The sequence below is a fragment of the Varroa jacobsoni genome, unplaced genomic scaffold (genome assembly GCF_002532875.2).
Source record: "Varroa jacobsoni isolate VJ856 unplaced genomic scaffold, vjacob_1.0 scaffold_282, whole genome shotgun sequence".
Lineage (NCBI taxonomy): Eukaryota > Metazoa > Arthropoda > Arachnida > Mesostigmata > Varroidae > Varroa > Varroa jacobsoni.
Window position 1 is genome coordinate 153,376 of NW_019213184.1, and position 21,133 is coordinate 174,508.

Genomic DNA, 21,133 nt, shown 5'->3' on the forward strand with positions numbered 1-21,133 from the left:
GTAATTGTGGGCCATTCTGGTTTGATATAGGTTTTTAAGAAGTTGCTTTGCTTGCAGGCTTCTGAATCCAAACGTCTCGCAATGATGCGCCGCCACTTCTCTGTAGATTTACCAAATCGAGTAACTACTTTAAGCAAAATCGATATTTAGTAGTTATTTAGGCGAAGTGCTTCCAGAAAGCAAAAAAAGATTCTTAGATCAGTCGTTTTTTGTTGTCGCCATAGCTTTATTTCCGCCTTTTGGTCTTCATTAGTTCTTCCAGGAATCTTGTTTCTTCTTGATGAGGATCTGAGCAGAACACAAATGTCTGCTTGACATGTTTTCCATTTTCACGTAGCCGAAACCTGCAATACATCGAATAGAATTTCGAAACGTTTCCAAGTGCTTAAATCTACTACTGCACGCAAATATATTTTCCACGTGCAACAAGGGAACATGTGTGCAACTGTCATGCTTCTCTCGTCTCAGAATTTATGATTATCTCTTGATAGTTCATTATCGTCAGTGCTTGTTGATTGGATTGCTAGGGAATCTGGAATCGTTCTTTTTTGTTGACGATCTTAGCGGGCTCGTGGCTTAACTTATTCACAGGACTGACGATTACGAGAAAAAATCTTATTGATACATGGGTTGGTTTTCTTTTTGAAAGGGCTTTCGAGTAGAACGTAAAGGGATGTTGCTATTGACACGTAGAAGTTCTAGCAACATCCCTTTAACTTCTACTCCGATTTTAGTTATCAGTCCGATAGAAAGCCCCACGTCAGGATTGCGACTCATCGCGTTCCTCCACCCACTGCTTTGACTGTGTTTGTATATTATATAGGAAAACTAGAGCAATGAATAAATTTTAGCTAGTAATTCAATTCCCCCAGCCTCCTCTTCAGGGTCAAACATTCAATACGTGCCCACTTTTTGCTCATATAGGCTCAAAGGAATTCCAGAGCAACTTTGGGCGCAAATAAATACGAGCAAAAAAATGGCTTCGCTCATACAAGGCCTACACCATGATAATAATCGTTAAGTAAAACTACAGACATCTGTGCCTTTTCTGAAATTGTTCTGGATTAATTTGGAAGGAATACGCTTCCGTTATATAACATTCATGGCATCTTCCGTAACCTATGGGATTTTCTATATAGCCTCATACCAAAGATAAGCTTAATGAGACAAAATCCGATATCGCGCAATTCGCTAGCATGGCGCAAGCACTGTGCAACAATGTATTCACTCGATTATGTTAAAACAACATGTGCTAAAACTGTATAGGGTTTCACCTCTCGATTCAATCCAGGAAGCTACTTTAATAGCCCCCTGGAGCTTTGCAAAAATAATTATTATTATCTATCAAGCATCATTAGCCATTGCTTACCCCCGCGCTAATAGAAGAAAATCTTCACGGCAGCCTCATTTCCGTGATATAGGGAACAACATACGATAAAGATTTATCCTGAGGTGAGCTTTTACCACTTATGCGAACCAAACTTACGATACCATTGTATGCAAACGAAATAGCGCCTGGTTAGTTTGCCCCTCTCCGTTCGATAGATCGCCCTAAAACGATATTCGTCACACTCCACAGCACAGAAAATCCTGACCGTCAATGATACAACAACAATGTCTCATGAGCTGCGACAGTTGTTACGATATTATTCCGTAACTTCATGTAAGATCAGTAAGGTAATATCAAAGGCCTCTATTAAGATTACGCATTAATATCATCATATCTATGATATTATTGATATGAACTTAGCTATGTTTATCATTTTAAACTCTATACCTTATATGTAACTACCTAACCAGAAAGAAAGTATCAACGAATAGTTATAAATTCGACGACACTAATTCGAAAAGAATCTAAGGGACGTCTCGCGCATCAGTGAAAAATCTCAAAATTTAGGGGGCAACACTCAGTCGTCATAAGCTATGGAGACATCCATAAACGATACTAAACTATAATGCCATAATAATCATGTGTATACGCTAGTCCTTATCAGTTCCGCTGTAAGAGATTTCTCAAATCCAGAGAACAAACCCTCAAAAACTCTCATACTGACTTCATACTGTTTGAGCATCATCTGCTTTCTGAATACATACGTCCTTACTATTGGAAAGTTAGAGGAACTCAGTACAAATTTAGAGATCTCGAAAAGCCTATATTTTTCGGTATACAACAGTATCTAGCTTTGCGGTGGTCTACATTCTAAGTATGAATTAATCGGTGTCCGTGTCAGTGTCCGAAACAAGTGTGGTTTTGCGTACTTAAAGTAACGACGGAACCGAAAAAATCAATAGGAAGTTTTCTGCCTTCTTTCTGCCTTGCTTCTACTCTAAATACTAGACTGACGGCGGGAGAATGCTTACTAGCACAGCAGAACGAAACAACTAGTACAACTTTCCACCTGCTTCTTCTGTTTCACTCACAGTATCCGAAATCGGTCGGACTCGGTCCATCCAATGACCTTACTCATCCCAAAAAGACACCAAATATCAGGATCTCCGGGGCAGGGAGCCTCTTATCCGTAAGGCCACGCCTAGCCACATTCCGCCTACATACATGTACTGTGGTTAAAAGTCTGCTTAAATTTCATGTTTATTATATACTACTAGCATCACTACCGCCAGTGCATTTTTCAAGATGGAAGAGGAACAGTTTGACAACTTCGGTTGGGACACAAGATACGTTCGAACTGTCGTTATAAGAAGCGTAAGCGATCAAGAAAGACGCAGATAAATTACTTCGTTAAAAATCTTACTTAGCGAAGATTCCATCTAGGGATTGGAGCCACGGCCCAGCATCTTAATTAGTTTGCGATCTCTTTCTTATTTTTTTAAAGATATTTTTCAGGAATTATATGCATTTGACCCATGAATTATCTTCGCGAGCACATAAAATCTATGAATTTGTTTTGATTAAAAAGAATTATTAATGGCCAGCCACTGGTTTTGCAGAAAAGTGCAGCTAGTTATTACAGATCGTCCATGAACGGTTAAAAGTCATAACACAACATAAAGTATGACGCGAAGTGTTCTTTCACTTAATCCAGAGGGATCAGGTATAAAGGTAATGATTGTTTAAACTGAGGTTAACCTGAGGTGATTCTGAAAGTTCCGCTAGCTTTTTGAAGATCATTTTTGTCATTAAAAATTCGCACAGAGTAATTGTAGGGCTGCCAGCTACTATGTGACAAGAAGTGTCCACTTGTTCGCTATCCGGGTCGCTGTTGGTCATCCTCATTCATAGTTTCTTTTTACTTTGTTCGGTGATAAATGTAATGATTTTACCTTAGATGATTGCGCTTTGAAAAGCTAAGTTAGATAAAGCAGATCAGATCTTGGCCACTTCTCAAAATCTCCAATCAGTGGGAACATGTTTTAGGACAAGGTTCATATGCCCTATGTCCCATTCTAAAAACTGATAGAAAAGTACAACAACTTTGCTGCAATGTTTCTACTATGTCCGTACAGTCTATTTCCGATATGAGCCGTCCTTCCGTGACGCATTCGTTCTACACCGATACAACGATAAAAATTAAAAAAAAACATTAGTTTTTTCTACTAATGGTTAAAAATAAGTCAAAAGAGACCAGCTGTTGCTTCTAGTGGTTTCTTCGGCGCTTACGGCGCATAGCGTAGTAGCTTCCTGTGCGTCGAAAACGCGTTTACCCTTTTGTTGCATCATCTCCATTAGCCTGCCGCTGCCGACTTTAGTTAGCATCGGCTTTTTCATCGCTGCTGCTTTTCTCGCGCCCTCTGACGCCCAGCTAGTTCTGCAATGGACCCATCACCCGTTTACACACACAATATGCTATGTATATATAGAGGCTATGCCGTGTATTCCTCTCTACCTTTAAAGTATCGCTCGGAAGTTTAGCTACACCTCTGCCGCCACAAGTACTCGTTCGCGAAGTTCACAATCTATTTATGCAAATAGAAGTGCATAAAGACGCCGATAACGACCACGATCTCGGTGTTGCCTCCGAATAGAATTAAATATGCATATATATGACTTCTGAACTGCGCCCGGCTGCTAGCCAGAGCTTAAGTCGCTCGCTCGCATTTCCGGAAAGTTAACGATCGACTTTGATCCTTTTTCATCGGACGATTTCATTCTTCAGCAGCGGTCGGTGCTAATGTCGCTACTATGATTACGACCGAGGTAGCCCAGAAGATAAGAGAAATTAAGAGGACCAGTTAAAGTGCTGGGTAGACTCCTATCTGCCTATCGGTTATTGCAGTGGACGATACCTGAAGTAGTGGAATGTTGATCTGCTTTAATAGTTGGAAAATCTCCTGGCACTGAATTGTAAGGGGAAGTGATATCGTGCGCCCGTACCTTACTTATGTACCCCTTTTCCCTTTTTTGTTGTTTTGCTTCTTCACTTTTTTTTAGGCAAATTCAGGACCACATACATACATTGTCTGATGTCTCTTGTAAACAATGATATAAAACAAACATCCGGATACAATTAGATGTTCCATACGGAAATGGCATTAAGTGGAACGTGAACCTTGCTTCAAAAGAAAAGTCATTGCCAAAAAATGGCATTTATCGAATGGGTTCGAAGGTTATTGCTGCCACAGAAGGTAGTATCCGATGCCCGGGTTATTTAAAGGGGTCATCTTAGTTTAGAAACCCACAAACGACAGAATATGCAAGTAATATACTCAGAGACCTATAAAAGTCAATGTATTTTGAGAGTTCGTAAAAAATCGACCTTTTTTTATTTCACGTGTGAATAGTCCCGTTTGTTGGCTTATTTGTAAGAAGACAAATACTAATGAAATTCAGTTAAGTTTTTCTTCTTCGTTCAGTTTGATAAATTTCAGCATCGTGTTATGGCCTGTGTCAGAGTTATTAATAACAGAGTTAAGTTATTAAACATTTTCATATAAAACGTGCACACCCCCGATTGTTTGCGCAAACATTTGTTATTAAACGTTTTATTTATTCATAATATTTTGATAATGATGATAATTATAACCAACGCAAATACAAGATCGTACTTAGCCGTGCGTCTCCCGTAAATGCTTCCGGCGTCCTTAGATAATGCCAATGACTTGAGGAAATATTCATGGAGCATTTTAGTTGCAGAAAAGAGTTAAGAGTAAACTTCAAACGTTTCCTTCTCTTTTCTTTCTATTTTAATGCCCCTTGACAACCGTTAAAAGTATATTTGCGTTGTCTTGTATTCGTATCTTGTGTTCCGCAGGAGTGAGCACTCTAAACTTCAGCGAAGAGGCGTCGTTTCTGTGAAAAATGGCCTATCCGAGACGTTCGCCCCGGCTATCCTACAAGTGAACCCCAATGCGCTTTGGAGAATCTATGAAGTGTTATTCAAACCTAGAAAAAAAAGCTAGACAAAACTGTTTCTACCTACACGTAAAATTATCTCACGTGTAAATGTATATGGATACTACATATTGGATTGAATACTACATATTGCCGACCAGGATCAAACATTCATGTGACGCAAGGTAACCGGGTTTTGGCAGATGCTGAGATGGCATGTGGAACCGCTATAAAACGAAAACGACTGGTATAATAACTACCGGTGGTACTTTTAACGTGCTTGATAAGTGCTCCCTGCGGCAGACCGCCGTAATGTACGACAAAAATGGATTATAGCTTAGTTAAGTATCTTTCTATTATGGAAGTTGTAACAGGTTCCGCACAAGTTTCCACTTTTCGTCCTGGACAGGGCAGCCGCAATTAGTAAAGCAAATTGCCTCGCGCAATTTTTAACTTGACTAAACAACCGAATGAGAAATTTCCTGGAATAGAACCTTGGTTTTTTATTTTTTACTTTCTTTTTCAATTTACATTTCCTCACTATGCTCTCGCTTTCTCAAGCGCAAGGAACCTGTTAACAGGTTCAAGTTACTTGTCACAGCAATGATTGCTCTATTTCCATTACAGGTACTACTTAATTACCGAAATTCAAGCTGAAAAGTGAGTATCTAAGAAAATTACATATATAGTTTATTTTGAAGTTGTTAAATATTACTACCATTAATCATTTGATATTATATACAGCAGTTAGCTTCCACTCAATCGGCACGCTATTGTCCAGGTATACTTAGTAGTTCATGTACCATGACTGCTCTGGCGTTGATCGTTCGCGGCTGAATCTTTCCGTTCTTTTTTTGTACGACCTCGAGCAATGTTTTCGATGTTTTGCCCCAGTTGTGGTGCCGATGTCTTCTTACCTGCCAAGAAGAAGCGGACCTATAACCTGAGCTAAGCAACAGCGCTTCGGCAGACTTGGCACGCATTCCTATCGGCACTTTTTGTCATCTGTCACAATATGACGGACATTCGAGGGCGAGCAACTTGCGATCATTCGTATGAGTATATCTGTTTACAGGTCGCTCACGCGTCCAGCAAAGAGTACAGCGTTCGAGTGAACATCCTCAATCAGGAAAATGAAAGGTCGGTCCGCTCTGAATTCGGCTGTTTTTGGATTCATGAGGCTTGAGTGCTGATGGATAGCGGCAGTGGTTGCCAAAGCTTCGGTACCTTTCTCATCTACGTCAATAAGCGCTTTGTGGTAAATTGTATTTAGCGCGATCACTGGGCGTGCCGCGATTCCAGTTAGGTTGGCAAAGTTTGGTGAGAACATCGAATTAAGACCGACTTCTTGAAGAACTCCGCGCATATCGTAAGCAAGACTCAAAGAAAATTTCGGCAAAGTCAGGTATACTTTCTGCTTGATTGTTTGACCGAGCTCCTCAAGAATCTGCGAGTAGCTTATGGTGTGCTCGAGTCGATAAAGGTCTTTTGTGTTCTTTGGTAGGATGACCACCATAACCATATCCCCGTTACGGTATGGTAGCTCAATTGCCTGATAATCCTTGTTGTCAATATGGATGAAGTTGCCTTCTTGGTACATAAGGGCAACATTGTTTACCCTATGAAAGCCGTGAAACTTGTCCTTCTGGGTATTCTCTGAAGGAAACGGATACTCCCAATTGCCCTGAAAGTAAACCGCGTTTAGAACCACGAGTGGTATAGTCGGTGGTAAGGGTCTTTCTAGCAGTACTGGAATCTTTCCTTTGGTCTGATCTTTGACCCAGTTGTTCAGATCCGATACAGCTTCTTCAGGAGCAGTTTTTAAGGGTGCCGAGTATAATCCTGCATTGTAATATTTCTGCAGCTCGTCGCGGTATTTACGATTTACTGCCAGACCCTCCGTGACGAAAACTCCATTGGCTATCTGAAGCTCAAAGTCTTTTACGGCAGGTGCGAATGACGCGAGTAGATTACCGACAGCCATATCCAATGTAGTCTTATTCAGCGCATAGCGAGGCAGTTCCAGAACGTCCTCTATTTCTCGTTTCGTCAGGCCTCGCGCGCCCAGATGGATCATTCCAACAATCGCTGACACGGCTATGGGTGACAGAAAAATGTTGCCCTCCTTTCGATTCAGCTGCCGATAGATTTTCTCCCCAAAACGATTGTAGAGCATAACCACCTGTTTGGTATCCTTGTCGAGAGGCTTTTTATCGCCGCGGACTGTCACTACGATTAGAACTACAATCATTGACGCCGTTCTGATTAGCATTTTGCTTGACTAACGTATTTTGGGTCTTCGAACGCTCGCCGTATTCACGTATGCCCCGTATTTAGCCAGTTGCTTTAGCTCGGCGGCGTAGCTTATCGTTGGGTTATTTTCAACTTTTTTGCTTCACAAAACCATCAGGTTGACTTTCTGTAATTTTGATTTTTAAATCGCACACGTTCGTTTTTCTGTAGATCCTTAGTGTGTGTATATAGGATGCACTATGTACGACAGCAGGTGGCGTTCATGATGTACGCGGTCAATGAAACCAATGGAGTTATCAAGTAGAGGATCAAGTTTAGGGTAGGCTTTTTACTTGTTTACCTGCTTCGATTAATTTGGTTAGAGGAGAGATATGGTCGTCGTGTGTTACGTCCAGCCAAGCTCACATATTCACTCTAAGAAACAACAGAATTGGCAGCGTGGACACGTTCAATCGGCGGACATCCAACGAAATCTCGAAATGAAAAACACAACGCAGTGGTAAGCAAGTGTTGAGTTTCGTGATTTCTTTTTTTTCTCACTCGTTATTTCCTACATTACATTTTCGCGCAAGTACGGCCGTCGTCTGGAGGCCGCTCGCGAGGCAGACAATGAGATAAGCTGGTTACGAGCTGGGTACTGGCGCGGCTGCTGGCTACAGAGATGACAGCAAGTAACAGTCGTCAACGGAACAGACAAACAATAAAAATCTGATACGAAACGAACGGAGAAAAGTAACCCATATGCACGGCGACAGACCAGACAATTGCTGGTTCGTTTTGAACGTTTCGAAGGTAAGGAAGTCAACGCGGCAAATATGAACCTCTCCGGTGACAGTAGCGATTTTGGCGGTGGCTGCACCGCCGTCGCGAGGGCCACGGCGGCGCGATGCTGTAGGGGCGTTTACTTTTACTGCCACCATCTGGATGCTGTTAGCAGTCGCCACAACAGCCCTCAAGAAGAGACTGCGGTAGAAAAAGAACCTTAGAACATATTACAAGGGAGAAAGAGATAAACATGCATGTACACACAATAATATCATCCAGAAGTTGTCGCAGCGCCACCGCGGGTATATTTGACACCGAAATAAGTAACAGACTCAGCAAGAAGGGCATCGTTGACATCATCACCAACAACTTCATCTTTGCTGGGTGTAAAAAACTCTGCCCGTGGGATTCTCTCTTCCGCGCGGACGCCATGCACCGTACGCCGCACACCTCACCCCGTGCAGTCGGCAGACGAAAGGGAGAATAAGTCGAGACGAAAAATTATACAGCGGATGTTATATTGCTGGATAATAGTTCTTGCCACTGCCGCGAAAGCCTGACACAGTAGCAGATTTCTCTATTAGAAACGATAGCAGCAAAATGCTGTTGCTTGGAACCATCGAAACAGAAACAGCGGCAGCATCCATTACAATGGATGCGATGGAAAGTACAGTATTAATCGTTGCATTCACTGCTATTCTTCCAGCTGTCACTGTAGCTAGCAACCACATAAATTTGTATTCAATGCCTGTTTTCTTGCCGGCGTTTGACGGACAACGTAATACGTTGGCGTCACTAATCGTTGTGCCGATCCTTCGTTTGTCGCTTATACGTCGATCGGACCGATGTTCATATTCTGCTTAAGGAGGACGCTTTTAAAAACTCATTTTCTCATTGCTTCGTATGCATTTCTATTTTGGTTCGGTTCATTAGGTTTCCATTGAGCTATCAAAACGAAAGGAGGTTCTGTAGACGTCTGGAAACTGTGACAAATTCTGCATAGCAGCGTTTTCCTATCTTTTATATCCTATGCGTAATACGTGTCCGTATTATACACGTATTCTTGTCGATGTATGTATTTCATATCGTGTCTACACGACAATATGAATTTCATCGTACACGTATAAACATTATAGCCGTTTATGCAGTGGCTATCATATATAAATCATGTGTAAAAATGGTAAGTGTTCCCAGAAAGGCACATCTGGCTTAAACTGTAGGAAAGTTGAGTGCCTCGCACGCAGCCGGTGAATATAACTAGCGTTATTTGCTCTGTGTCTTCCTGAAGGACCTTCGTGTGTACGCGTTATATGACCGAATGTAATATAGAGACATGCACTTGGTGACGCCTGCTAGTCTGAACCGCCTGACTTTGGGACCGACCTGTTACTGATTTGTCGGTCAATCTGACGTCAAGACGTATGCGTAATAGTGGTACGTTATCCGTATTCGAAATTGACCATCGTTAAAGCGATGACGATCTCTCGTTCTGTACGACGATTAAGGTGATAATCGGGTTTCGTTACGCAGAAAGGACTGCTGCAACAAGTCAATCTGTTCAATAGAACAGCTCGATCCAGTCAATATATTTCTTTTATTTATTAAAGAAAAAATATTTATTTATTTTATTAAAACGCGCTTGAACTTGCGAAATGCATAGGCTCTATGTGTGTAGCTTCTGTCAAAATATAAGTCGGCTCTGGGGTCGATTGTAAATTCAATTTGGTATTTTTGCGGCAGTATAAAAGCAGTTTTGTGACGGCTCCGAGCATAGGTGCACTCTATTTAGGCCTCGACCTGAGTAGGCGGAAGCGATGCTTAACTGCAGTAGCCAATGTAAAGCCGAAAACGTCTATTTACTTAGCTGAGAAAACCAACAGGCGTCAAGTAGTCTAAACGAATTCGGTTATGTAAAGTACGGATGCCGTTCTGCCGTGTATGATAACCGTGAACAAAATGGAAACATACGTTTGTGTCAGCTATACGGCCCGAGCGGCAAAATCGTCTGCGCGCGTTCTGAACGAAATACCTGTCGACACATTGTAACAACGTTTTCGTGCTTCGTATCTAGTACCTAGGCATTCGTTCAAAGGCTGGCTCACGGCAAGGACGAAGAGTCCCTACCGCCGAATTTGAAAATCTATATCCGTACGCTTAGCAGGCAAACAAACACCCACTACGCAATCACGGACACACCTCGTCGCAGTGGCGTTATGTCCAGTGATACTGCATTTCCCGTGTGAACGATCGCTTCCTCGTCCCAGCTAATTTGAACAGTCACAATTCGATTCCTATCTTAGGCGCTGCCTATTTTTAGATCTCTCATTATTTTTATAGTTAGTAATATATGTTTCAAACGTATGTACACATGGCCAAACTTTACAGGCATGTAAACAGGCACCTTTGTTTAGACGCGTACAGACATATAAGAACCTCCGTATTTTCCCATTTCTTACAGGTTAAAATACATACATACATACATACATATAGATAGTATGCGATTCAAAGATACAGTGGAAGATCTTTGATTTTCAGTTCTGAGATTAATCATCACTGCAGATGTCCTGGAACGATTAGGCCACAGCCTAACAATGATCGTTCGTAGAGCTTCTTGCATAGAAATCGTATCATACAGCTTCAAGCAGCTCATTAATAACCGAAGTCCTTCAAATTAGAAATCGAGTACATTTTTAATTCGTATTCTAAATTTTGGCTCAAAATTGTTTTAATTACTCCCTTATTCTGCTACCGGTAACGAACGGAGGGCAACTGTACCAGCCCTGAATTTCGTTTTCGTACCAGAAAACAAATAGACTCCAATTTAGACACTCTTTTTTTACGACACGTAGATTCGCAGAGATTAAAAAAATAGTCCTGAATTAGGTGATCTCTCGGGGCCTCGGAAGTGTTTATTATGTTAAATGAACACATAACGCTGTGGGATATTATAGATCTCTGCGCAGTTCATACGCGATAATCTTTTTCAGTGAAAGGCAATTGCGGTACACACAGACAAAAAAATTCAATAACGCGTCCCGCGAAAAATTCAAATAAAATGTTCAATAATGATTCACAATGTGTACAATACACGGTACTACCGATATGTTTTACGCTATTTAATCGGTCCATTTTATCGCGATGAGAAATTCCGGTCTTTTTATCCGTTGAAAAAAGTAATTTTTCTTTGAATTATATAATTTGTTTATCTCAGTTCGGTTGCTGTTTATCCCTAACAGACTAAACATTGTTTCGAGGACTCGAAAAGCGAAAAATCGTATATAAAAGCTAGTGAAAATTGAAAAAATAAGGCAAAACTTAGCAGTAATATTGGGTAGATACGCTAAGGTGTCATCCTTCAATGGTTTGTTTACAATAGAAACATGCCTTCTTTAGCTGGCCGAATGTTTTTAGTAATCACTTTCACAGAACTTTGTCTTTGTCCAACCATTCGAGAGGATGTGTTCTTAAACCGCTTTAGGTCTAACCTCGAAGTATTTACACTGCGATTATCTCTTCTAAGTTGTTTTTTTGCCAATACATATATCGATCAGAACTTGTCAGTCTAGGAACGCCCCACATGCGATAAGTTTCGTATAAACAACGTATTCAGATGTCAAAATGTAAACTTTTAAGCGTAATACGTATTAGCTAATAGCTTATACGAACGGCAGGAAAAACAATCTCTCGGCCGACTGCTGTTTACGAAACAGGTAGTGTTATTTACGTGTTTTTTTTTCCTTATCAAGGGTTACTTACTAGCAGGACTTATTTACGTACCTACTTACAGTATTTACATACTTACTAGCAGTTAATCATGATATAGACATGTCGATGCTTGCAACATGTATGAAATAGCCACTTCAATATACAGAAATCTAGAAATTTTCTTGTTACTGAACACTGCGGACAGGCCGAACAGCCTGAGTTAAGTTAGACATATTATAGGTTGACAAAAGGACACTCAGACTGGTCGATCGCAGCGCGTTATCCTACTGTTATTCGTATAACTCGTACGTACTATAATATAAGAAAGTTGACGCCACTGTTCTATTCAATTTTGCAGACATCCATTACTGGAGTACCAGAACTGACTGGCTCAATTATCCTACCGACCTTTTTTTTTTATGTTTCCACCAACTTCTTATATTAGAGATCAACCGAAGATATCGTTTTATATGACCAGTCGCGATGTCATATTTTTGCGTTTGTATACTGGATGCTATCGGCGCCGTATAGCGTCCCCATAGAACGATGGTCGTCTTTAATCGATAAGCTGCTCATTTTGCAGGAAATCATTGGGTTGAGCGTCAAGCAACCTATTGTCAGTAGAGATAACTTAATTGTATGAAATAATCCTTATCGAATTGTTGACTACGGGCCGGTCTCGGGTCGTTGTATCTGCAGTTGAAATGCAGTATCTAAGCTAAGGGCCTGACAAAAGCACCGAATCCCCCTGCATCGACTAAGTCAGTGAGTTGTTGTCTAGGCCAATAGCGATCACTTCGACGTCGTAGCGATGTACTCTGTACCTAGGTAGGCTTCTGTCAATTTATAGTATCTAGATAGATATTTGGATTCAATCAAAGGGGTCATGGATTCATGCTATTCGAAAGCATTTTCTGAAAACCGCTCGACGCGGCAAACAAACACCAGTATAGTTTATTGGAAAACTAAAAGGTCAAACACGAGAGGTTAACGTGCAGTTCCATTAAAGGGTCTTCTTTCTCGGCTTTTTCGGTGTTAGATATAGAAGGAAGGCGTAACAATAACCCCCCTCTAGCGGTACAGTTTACGATTAGGTAAAAGCTAGGATTGGGAAGAGGTAGCAGGACTTTACAGGAATCGAAACGAAAAACACAAGGCGCAATTAGCGTAAGATAATAAAGAAGAACATGAGCGCAACTTCAATAGGAACACTTAACAGGGATTTGATATTTATTTCGTAAACATTCCTTAAATAACATGCTTAAGCTAACGTGGTCATCAAATAATTCTAACAAATTGTCAAGCCACTTGCCAAAGGCGGGTTTTACCTGTTCAGCCGTAACGAATAAGGTAGCCTTCATAATTTGACCATTAAAGGATGTAACTGAGGAAGCCTAGTGCTGTTAAGATGAACAACCGGATCTTTCAAGCCATATCAGATTGAAACAAACGAGTTACAACATGACATTTTCTCACGAGGCTGTTAAATGGTTTTAATTAAATTCTTATTACTGCAAATCATGTTACAGGTTTTTTTTTTTATAAGCAACTGACCCTTAGCACCATAGGCCACAGTCCTATACGACCTTACGACATATAAGCTATCTTCGTCTAGTTTTCCTGCGAAATGCACAACTATTAGACTACACATTCCGCTGAGGACTTTTAATATAGTAGTGAGACCAGGACGAACGCCTGCATAATCTCTGGGTATACATATCTTTACGTGCCTACCAAGCAACGATGTTTAATCGCAGAACATCTATTGAACCCATTTGTATTACAGCTTTGAAACTTTGCCAACGAAAAGGAAAAGTCCTGTACGGGAGTCTCTGATAATGAACAGGAATGGCGAGGTGGCATGAAACTTGACGACCCTGGAACGCGTAGCATGGGCCGCGGCTGTCGATGCAGCTGCTAGGGTTCCTTGCTCGTTTACCTGTGGAAAAAAAGGCAAAATTATCGGTTGATGGTCGTTGGTATATTAATGGTTGTTTAGGACCTTAAGGACGCTGGTTGTTTCGTAGGCTTTCTTTACGAATAAGGAGCGTCATCGATAAGCACGAGGCGAGTATATGGCGAGATAATGAGGCGACTTGCCCTCGATGCGGGACAAGGCACAAAAGAAAAGCCAGAGGTGGGCTATGTAAGGCAATTCAAAAGTCATATTTTTGTTCTATAGGGCCATTGTTGCGTTAGTGTAAGTGCGTAAGGCAACGGTCTAGTTCGTTTGGATATGTCCCAAGATCTGTGCGACACTTTTAGGCAATTTTTGTCTAATTTTTTTCGAGTGACCAGTTAAGAAGATCTTTGTTGTTCCGTTTGGCAGCTACACTGTGAGGTCAGGTAGCGCTAAATTCCCTCAAGAATACACCCTACTACACTGAGTATGTTACGCCTATTAACAAGCAAGCGTATTATCATAGGCGATGGAGTTTTTACCCATAACTGTACTGCTTTTAGTAAAGAGCAATTCTTCAGATCGAGCAGATGGCTTCCAAAACCAAATCTCTCATGCAGAGTCACCCACCTCAATAACAGCCTGATGTACGAATTCATTAATGTGTAGACTATCATCTGCGGTGAAGTATGGCAACTCCGCAATGCCTTGATTAAACCCAGAGCGCATTCCCAGCTTTTGTAGGTATTCCTTTAGATTAAGTCGTGAGCTTATCTGTGGATGCAAGAACAAATTTATCTTGACAACGACTGATATCAACTACGATTGCTGTATCAAGTACTCGTATCCAGCATGCAAGGATACCGTTAGACAACACGATGCGATTCGAGTCCGTTGTAGATAACGTCATACTTTTTTTTTTATAATATAATAAGGATATTTCTGTTGACTAGTAGATAACCAATTTGAGTAGTTATGTATCAGAATAAATTGTGAACTTTTTAGTATATAGGGCTACAATATATAGAAACGACAGATACTGTATAATCAGTACAACCTTAAATAGAGGCAGTATGACCTCGACCAGAGCGGGCTCCATCTCCAACACGATCTGTCGCACATCGTCCGTCTATATGTCGAAAAATTAATGATTTATTTTTATTGCGTGTTACTATCATTTCACTTTGAATCATTGAAAGTTTGGGTCAAAACCACTGCCGATTTATTAAGAAGTTTAGAAAAAAAAGAACTCTTTCATATTACGCCAGAGACAAAACAGGATACAGCTTTCCTAACACATTGTATACTCCTAGAACGACATTTACGCACAATACGTATAGGAATTATAATATTATCAGCAATGATATCTGTATTGAAAAATGGCAATTCCTACAAAACAAAATTAAAATGATGACTATTGTTAACTTGTATTGCCGACTGAGGGTTTGGTTAAGCATTCCGATATTTAGCCATGTTTTGAGGTAACGAACTTCGAAGACAGCACATTCAAGAATAACACACTTGTAGATTGGCTGCTAGCCGAAAAGGTTTGAAAAATACAATATTTTTTCTTTTAAATCTACGTATGTATACAAAGCAACAACTTTTCTAAGTATACTTCATGCATCGAGTCAAGTCCAAAACAATTATAGCTAACGTAGGCCCCTAGTACTGTAAAAATATCAAATGATAGACGCCTAGATCTTCACCGGTATTTAAAACTAAATTGGGCTGAGAGAGGAATTTTAATTAAATAATAATTTAAAATAACAATAAACACTGTTCACAGGTAGGCCGAGTGTTGCCGAGGCCGACTGCCGAGGTTGCATATGCCTCATGATGGACCTTCAATCGCGTCCTATTTATAACTGTTACTAAAAATCGCAAGGAATCGGTCGTCAATTAGTGATTTTAGAGTACCTACTCGGTTAAATTGAGCTATCTATTTTTCCTTTGAACTGAAACGAAGGTCTTTTGCTGAAGTAAGCTAGCTTCTAACAAAAATTGTTTCTATATCAGATAGGCCCGATCAACTGAAAAAGCTGATCATTTTTCGTTGCCAGAACCGTTAGACACTCGGCATAATAAACATCAAGGCACACACGGATGTAATCAAGGGATTAGGCACGAGGGACAGGTAATAAACAGGCATGCAAATTGCACTGTTTTGAAGGTGTTAGGGTATATAGAGCTGGCTTGGATGCTTTAATTAAGGTACCAGTTATATATATATATATATATATGTATAGGTATCTTTTTTTAGCTAGATAGCAAGATGCCACTGTGATCTGATTCAGCTTACATTGATATTATCCAAGATGCTACCCATTCGGGATGGGTCATCTGGCAGCAAAATGGTCATTCTCATTTGGTAACCGGTGTACGGCACGTCCAGGGCGGAAAGCTTCAGTCTGTAATCCCACAACAGTTCAGTGATGCACGAAAAACGTTGGCTGAGCAACTTGGCAACGCCATTTATCCCTCACGTTGCTACTCTTAATGGAAATATACGAAAATGGAAGCGTAGCCACGTATGTACCGGTACTTCGGATATTATTGTATATACCACTGACATTGCCTATTAATGATCATCCATAAACAGCACACATTTTACAGTATTTTGAGGTATGTCTTATTAGGAAGGAAAATGGAATGGATTGGTATTATTCTTTGTGAAGAAATGCTACTCCTAGACCTAACATGTACGTGATTTTTGGACCCTGAACACGTTCTCAATCTGTTTGTGTGCCTCAATAAATCGATTGGGTGGTTACCAGCCTGCTTAGCTCAGTTTTTTGCTTCAAAGAAGACTGGTCAGAACTCAATATGCCGGCTCGTTGCGAGTAGGCTGAATAATGTGCTAGCAGTTGATTTTTGTGTTTTTTTAATCTCTAGATGGAATTTATTCGAATAGCATCAGTCTTCATTGGTTTTCTGGTTCCTAATCATAAGAAGCCAGGGGGTCCAGGATGTCAATGGGGGGTCGTCGGTGTACTTCGGTATACTTCGGATAGTAGGCATATTGGTAGTAGTCAAGCATCGTCATGAAGTCGACTTCCTTTGCATAAGCCTTCTGGCCTTCGTTGAGGAAGATGCCCTTTATTGTGTTTTTCGGATCAAACTGCTTGGCCCACACGCCTGAAAACACGAAGTAGCGGAATCCAGCCCAAACAAATAGAAATCAGGTTGCGTTGTCTACAAAAAAAAGTATCTACAAAAATAAAATCACTAAGCTCTTTTTGTTAGATGACCTTTTTTAACCCTTGATTACTATTCTTCATCGGGGAGTCATTGTTCCTTATTATCTATGCGTTATAGGAACACAGAGAAATTCTGATAATTGATGTAACACAAGGAAGGATTAATAGAAAAAAAAACATGTGTTTATTTTGTTTGTATATGAAATTTGCATTAAAAGAGAGAATAAAGTTAGGAAACATGTTCCTGACAATCGTGAACCGACAAAGTGGTTTTATGCGCAAGTGTCGGGTGCTTGAACACATGATAGCATAAGTCTAACATGATCTATTGGACTGGTCAATAATTAATAACAACATCTAAAAAACAAAGGCAGCTCATTCACATTGAGGACACGAATATCTACACTACAAAGCAAAGATGTCGATCTCAGCCAGTACACACTCCTTTTGCTTACCCTTAAAGAAGATAACGTTTGCCAAAATCATGATCGTGTTCGGAAGTACTTCGTGGTCACCAAAGGCATTTTTAATATGACCTTTTGTCTTTAGCGTAACTAGCGTGTCGAGAACTTTCAGAGTTGCCGATCGCTGGAAGTTTACCTAAAGGAAATACTTACATTAAAATTGTAACTGTATGGCGCCGGCTTCATTAAGTGTATATATGTTGAACCAGACAATTTTTTTACTATTTTTTGTTCAAAGTATGTAAAAACAATGTATGTTTATCCCAAGACACATTAGTAATCTAGGCAATTTATTTGTATTATAATGAAAATCACATACAGATTCTCTTATAAGTACCTCTTGTACAGAAACTCCATAATAGTTCTCCAATTTTCCCTTGATTTCAGGCAAAATTTTGATTTTGCTGTCAATCAACATTGTGTTAACGTCAATCAGCTCGTTCGTTCCAGTTTCCTCATTGACCAGACTCCGGGCTGATTTGAATCCGTCAAGGAGGAACTGCTTTAGGTCCTTTGAGTGCTCGTAACCTGCAGATGAATTAGTTAAACACCTATTATTCTATTACTGATAAAACTGCTGGACATTACGCAATTTACAGGGCATGCGTAAAGCATCATAAAATCGTTTTAAATTTGATTCTGTGTATAAGATGGATCCCAAGCAGTTCTTCTTTGATTAGTGGAGACCAAAAATTTCCGCTTTGTCCCTTTTGCATGGGGTATGAAAAACGCTGAAGTTTTCGAACTCACCGAGCACTTTTGCCATCTCTTCCGCCGTGCGTCCAGCAGACCCCTGGTACGCCATCGAAAGAACGGTCGATATAGCGAATGGTGCAAAAAAAACGTTGTCATGATCGGCAACCCGCTTAAATAGCTCAAGTGCCAAGCCATTGCTCGAGTTCGCCACCCGGATGGCCTTACTGTATATGGAAAATTCCAACATTAGATACGTATCAGGCGAAACGAACCAAGTACCTATCGCTCATTGATATACAGTTATCCCTAATAAATTCAGTCATTAGGTAACCTTTCGCTTCAAGAGAGCAGCACATATGATATAATCTAACTACGTGTAACCCCCATCAAAATAATCTAGGAATGCAATTTGCGTAATAAGTATATATATATATATATATATACATGTTATTAATCGTTTTATCTATTATACATAATCTGGTTTTCCCTAACAATAAACAAACATATGCAATATTACTATAGGATTGTAGTGGCCAAGCCTATTCAAGGTAACGCAATTTGCGCGTCGTAAGTTCAAAAATTTCAATTACTAAGTTGCCGGGGTGCGTAAAGTTGAAAGGCTACGTTTTATTTCCAGCTTCATATGATCGTCATTATAAATCTCCGATAAATATAAAGACTAGAATGGAATTTTTTTCTATTAGACTAGAAAATATCATACCCATAAAACTATACTTATGAGAACTAATCTAATTTATTAAAGAAAACGTTAATATTAGCAGTTAATAGTGCTGACTCACCCAATTGTGCCTAGCACGAATGCATATTCTGGCACCTTTGTTGTTGTTGTTGACGGCGGCAGTTCCTGATTATTGTTATTGGTACTATACAAATTAGCCTGGATCGTATCTTGACTACGGTTGTCCCTGTTGTATCTCTGATTGCCGTGAATGTTACCTATTCTCGGATGGGAAGATCCTGGCGATCCAGCTGCAGCACAAAGACCAATGAAACAGCATACCAGGAGAGCGCCACTCATCCTGGCTGCTATAGACGAAAAAAGGATATTCCCACAGGTTTGTTGTCCTTTACGACACACTGCCGTTGTATATGACGATGAGCAATATCCGGTCTGCTACGCTCACGAGTACCTATTCCTCTCTTCTGTGACCTGTAATCAAAGTCGACACAATGTAGAGACGTGGTGTGCATAATACACTGCTTGACGCCAGTTAGTCACTAGCGAATCAGTCACACTTACCAGTCAAACTGATCTTCTGCTGCCGTAAACGCTATTACTGTCGATTCATCATTCAAAAGGCATATATACACACACGGCAATACAGTCACAACTCTGTCCAGCGACAGAACTAACCTTAAACATCGTCCGCGACACCGCCGCGATGAAGATAAACCGAAGAAAGTGCTAGTTAGAACAGTGTTTTTCAAAATACTCTGTGCCAAAACATGGTCTTTTTTCAGCCATTGACACCCCGCTGTCCATCATTATTGCCGCCCCAATTACGCTAGCGCACGTCTTACCTTCCGTTTCAGATGTTGTCTGGCAACTTGCACAGCACCTTTTCGCCTGTTACCAACAACAGCAGTAAATTGCAATAGGTGCAGTATCGAAAGTCTTAGGGAAATCCACAGCCGATTTTGATAGCATCAATGCCACCACGTACCACCAAATCACACAGAAACTGGCGCTTACAGCTACCACGCAACAGCAGCACCCGCAACAAACTGAGTAATCTTACGACGCTCACTCGCCCGCTCGCAGTAGCGTCAGCTAAATATATCATCGGCTTTTCATACCATTTTCTTTGTTTCTCTTTTTTTGTTTTTTTTTTTTATCAGGATAGCGCCACCTCGCCGCTATGGCGCAATACGGACCCTTACCCAGATGGTGCTGCTGCTGCTGCACCATCTTCCCTGTCGATGGCCGACCACCCTCGTGTCAATAAATCATATATCCTTATGCTTCTTGTCATAGTCCAGCTTAATGCTTTCACCGCAATTACTATTGCTGTTACAGTTGTTTCTCCTGGAGCTCGCAGTCAATAGGCGCCGATGGCCAACAAATGCACGTAAACGTACACATACTTTGTGGCTCAAGATGGCTACGAAAAGACAGGCGCGGTATTTCGACGAAACTGAACTGTCTATGAGACAGGACATAATATAATGTGAGATCGCATAATTGTTCGCGCGGGGCCCCATATGACAAAATTTACACGGGTAGTATAGTATGTGTATAGGACCCCATGTACGAATTATGCAAGGGACGTAAAACGATAAACGGGTATAGAGGAAGCTCTTACCCTTAGCAGAAAACGTATTATGAAAAGAAAATAATTATAAGAAAACGTAACTCCCTAATAAATACGATATGACCATATCCAATGATTATTGAACGATAAAAAGATCATGTGTACATGGAAAGATCAGTTTTTTAACTAGCTTCAAATTCGTACGCTGATGAATAAGACAGGAATTCTAGTTCCATGGTACGAACATCCACGGGTTTGAAAAATTGACGCGAGTTTTACTTAGGCTGAAAGAAAATACTTCGAAATCTTGGGCTCAGTGCCAGGTGGTTGAGAAGCTCTTACTGTTCCCATCCGAGGTCTAGGTAAACGACGCGAGCTTCAACATCTGAAAACGTTCGAGTGAGGTGAGGCTTTACTCAATGTTGATGAACTATTATTTAGCAAAAGTACCTTTGGGTAGCCCGAATCTTATTCCGCTAATTGTTGAATAGAACCAATTCTAACCTACCTAAATCTACGATGGATTTCCTATTTTGCCAATGTGACTATTGTCTACAAATAAAGCGTGCTTGTTTTATAAGAACATA

The 21,133-nt window shown here is 40.5% G+C and overlaps 1 protein-coding gene across 1 annotated transcript; it reads right to left on the minus strand.

Moving 5' to 3' along the window:
- Positions 1 to 5,768: 5,768 nt before the first annotated feature.
- On the minus strand, positions 5,769 to 20,737 carry LOC111258973 (uncharacterized). Its single transcript, XM_022830594.2, has 11 exons — positions 19,816 to 20,737; positions 19,074 to 19,444; positions 18,328 to 18,497; positions 17,915 to 18,105; positions 17,569 to 17,713; positions 16,919 to 17,051; positions 16,216 to 16,324; positions 14,971 to 15,042; positions 14,544 to 14,687; positions 13,797 to 13,952; positions 5,769 to 7,571 (listed from the first exon to the last, which is right to left on the minus strand). Exons 2-11 carry the CDS (start codon positions 19,310 to 19,312, stop codon positions 6,360 to 6,362), a joined length of 2,571 nt encoding a protein of 856 aa, XP_022686329.2. The 5' UTR covers positions 19,313 to 19,444; positions 19,816 to 20,737; the 3' UTR covers positions 5,769 to 6,359.
- Positions 20,738 to 21,133: the final 396 nt, after the last annotated feature.

Bases quoted from the DNA above. Each gene is read 5' to 3' on its own strand.
- LOC111258973 (XM_022830594.2), bottom strand. From the start codon at position 19,312: ATGAGTGGCGCTCTCCTGGTATGCTGTTTCATTGGTCTTTGTGCTGCA. The intron at 16,325-16,918 runs GTATACCGAAGT...GTGGGATTACAG, and splicing joins CAATATGCCTACTATCCGAA to ACTGAAGCTTTCCGCCCTGG. The intron at 13,953-14,543 runs GTGGGTGACTCT...TTTTTTCCACAG, and splicing joins TACATCAGGCTGTTATTGAG to GTAAACGAGCAAGGAACCCT.